Source organism: Carlito syrichta, unplaced genomic scaffold (genome assembly GCF_000164805.1).
Source record: "Carlito syrichta isolate Samal-C Ts95f unplaced genomic scaffold, Tarsius_syrichta-2.0.1 Scaffold316474, whole genome shotgun sequence".
Classification (NCBI taxonomy): domain Eukaryota; kingdom Metazoa; phylum Chordata; class Mammalia; order Primates; family Tarsiidae; genus Carlito; species Carlito syrichta.
The window spans coordinates 484,779-487,759 of record NW_007260570.1 but is presented as its reverse complement, the minus strand read 5'-3'; the positions used below and the strand labels follow the sequence as shown (position 1 = coordinate 487,759).

Sequence of the window (2,981 nt, the reverse complement as noted above, 5' to 3'; positions counted from 1 at the left end):
GCCTGGGTGACAGAGTGAGACTCCAGCTCAAAAAAAAAAAAAGAATTTCAAGACAGGGCCTCGGAGCAGTAAAACCCAGACACAATATCTCTTTCTAACCATTTGTCCCTGGTCACATTCCCATAAAGTTTACTCTTCTTTTCTTTTGTTTTCTTTTTCTATTCTTTCTTTCTTTTTTTTTTTTTTTGTAGGAGTCTCCCCCTCTGTCCCACAGGCTGCAGTGCAGTGGCATACTCACAGCCACCACATCCTTGACCAGCTGGGCTCGGGTGACCCTTCCACCTCAGCCTTCCAAGTAGCTGGAACCACAGGCATGTGGCCACCACACCCGGCTAATTTTTTGATTTATTGTAGAGAGAAGATCTCACCAAGTTTCCTAGCTGATCTCAAACCCCTGAGCCTCAGGGCAATCCTCTCGCCTCGGCCTCCCAGAGTGCTGGGATTACAGGCTTCAGTCACTGCACCCAATCCCAACTGTTTTTAATTAATTACTAGTATTGTTATTATTTTTGAGTTGGAGTCTCACTCTGTCACCCAGGCTGGAGTGTAGTGGCATGCTCACAGCCACCACATCCTTGACCTGCTGGACTCAGGCAGTCCTTCTGCTTCAGCCTTCCAAGTAGCTGGAACTACAAGCACATGCCACATACCTGGCTAGTTTTTTTTTATTTATTGTAGAGATGAGGTCTCACCAAATTGCCCAGGCTAGTCTCCAACCCATGGGCTCAGGCAATCCTCTCACCTCAGCCTCCTAAATTGCTGGGATTATAGGTATGAGCCACCACGCCTGGTCTGTTTTTAATTAATTCTAATGACCACTTGTGTCTAGTGTTTACTACACTGGGCAGCATGCCTCTAAGTTGACCCTTTTTTCTTATTTGATGAGGCATTCTTACTTTAAGGTTGGGAAATATATTTTTGGAACTGGTACCTGTCTTACACTTGCAGGTCTCAGGTGAGTTCTAAGGTAAGGAAAAGGTCATGTTTCCACCCCAGACCTCACTTTCCCCTGTGACACTGAGGAAATCAGAGAGTGATGCCAAGGCTGGGGATGTGTTCTGCCACAGACAGCTCTTGCAGCCTGTGTTGACTGGCAGTAACTGTCCCTGCGCCTGTGTTGACTGGCAGTTGCTGCCATTGCTGATTATTCTTCTTCTAACCGTGCTTTTCTGAGCACAGATGGTCATCAGCTCCTGAACTCATGACTTTCCTAAATACATTCTTTGAGGACAAGAAGCTAACTAATACCAAGCAACCCATCACATACGTAAAATATGAAAGGGAGTTTGATTTGCAGTAGGAGAGAGAGAGGTTAGATATCAAGAAAAATGATCTGGTGATGACAATTGTGGGACAATAGAGATAGGAAATCAAGTCTAAATTTTCTTTCTTGTTTTGTTTTTTTGGGGGGGTTTCAGAACCAACAATAATCCCTCTCCCTTGGTTTGGCGGGGGTGAGGGAGGGGACTGAAAGAACCTTACAAGTTTCATGAACAAGCCTCTTCCTAAGGTCCAGTGAGTAATCGATCCCCACTGATCAGCCCCTAGAAGCCAACTCAAGGGCTGGGTCTCTGGGAGAGAGTGGGGGAGGAAAATCCAGTACCAGGCAGCCACTGCTCCGTTGCTCTGAGGGGGTGGGGAAGGCAAACTTTGGTCATCCCCTTGGTCTGTAGCCCTTTTGTGTAAGTGGCTGGCGAGGGTGACGTGGGACTGTTCCTATGGGCACAGCTGCAGCACCGGCCAGGGTGGAGGCAGAACCCAGGCAGCCCTGCCCTCCCAGTTCCTCCCTCGGACCTTTCAGTGGTAAGGGGACATGCACCCCAAGGGCCTCTGCTTGGCCTGACCCTGCTGTGGGGGCTCTCTGTCCCCAGGAACAGTGAGATGGCAAGCTTAGCAATCCTCTCTCTGCCCAGCTGCCTTCCCTCCCTCCTCTTCCTCCTCCTCCAGCTGTCTTCCGGCTATGCAGGTAAGACTTGTGTTTATTCCTGCCTTTGGGAAAACCTAAGAAGAGAAAAGCTAGTTTCCCAGGGCTCATTTCCTTCACTTACCCTCAAGTTGCTATGTGAGTTAGCTTTCTAAAACGTACATCTGTTGACATCCTTCCCTTTCTCAGAAACTTTCAGTGATCTCTTAACAGTCTTCAGAATAGAATCTAAATTCTTGAATGTAACTTTAAATCAAGACCTTCCTTAAACTAGTTCTTACCCATCTTTACCCAGTTTTGTCTTTTCACCTCTTAAAATGGGGATAAAATAATAACGACCTTTTGGAGTTGCTGTCAGAGTTAAATGAGATGAGATTGTAAAATGCTTAGCAGTGCCTGTCTGCAGTAAAGCTCAATAAACATTTGTTGAATTATAACATCTTGTCATGTTTGAAAGCTTGCTCTGCATAATCAAGCACCAATACGTTTTTATAAAGTAGTCCTAATTTCATGTGCAACAAAGAAATAAAAGAAACATAAGACAGATTCCTGACCTCAGGAAATCACCTGACTAATGGAGGTGACCCAGTCCATCCACTCCCTAGGGAAATATTTCCGGATATAGGGGAGAACACAGCCTTACCTCCTAGTAGATCAAAATCTGAATTGGGAAATATGTCCATGTGGGAAAAAGAGTAGGAACATGTTCAGGGCAGGATCTAGGAGCTGAAGTGAGGTTGAAGGTACAGAGGGAGGGTGGGGAAGGGTGGCATAGAACCATCCCAGGGTGGAAGATCTCAAGGAGAATTAGGGAAACAGTGTGAACAGGGACAGAGGACTGAGAAGTGGTGGAGTCAAAATGGGTGGAATGACAAAAGCAAAACTGATAAGCCGGGAATAGGGATCAATTTGGATAAGTACTAACAGGGAGGCCCATGGGAGAATTAAAATTCAGGATGCTGAATAACATTCCAAGCTGGACCCTAAAGACTGGGCTGAAGCCGGGCTCGGTGGCTCAGCCTGTAATCCCGCACTTTGGGAGGCTGAAGTGAGTGGA

The 2,981-nt window shown here is 46.5% G+C and overlaps 1 protein-coding gene across 7 annotated transcripts in view; it reads left to right on the top strand.

The window, feature by feature from the left end:
• The first annotated feature begins 1,653 nt into the window (after positions 1 to 1,653).
• MOG (myelin oligodendrocyte glycoprotein) overlaps positions 1,654 to 2,981 on the top strand; it is a 17,001-nt gene continuing 15,673 nt past the window's right edge. For 6 of the 7 annotated variants that reach the window (XM_021707260.1, XM_021707259.1, XM_021707256.1 and 3 more), the window contains exon 1: positions 1,654 to 1,966. In XM_021707260.1, coding sequence (XP_021562935.1) covers positions 1,882 to 1,966 — 85 coding nt within the window. In that variant the 5' untranslated portion in view covers positions 1,654 to 1,881. The remainder of the gene's footprint in view (positions 1,967 to 2,981) is intronic. The other variant, XM_021707261.1, reaches the window with a different exon arrangement.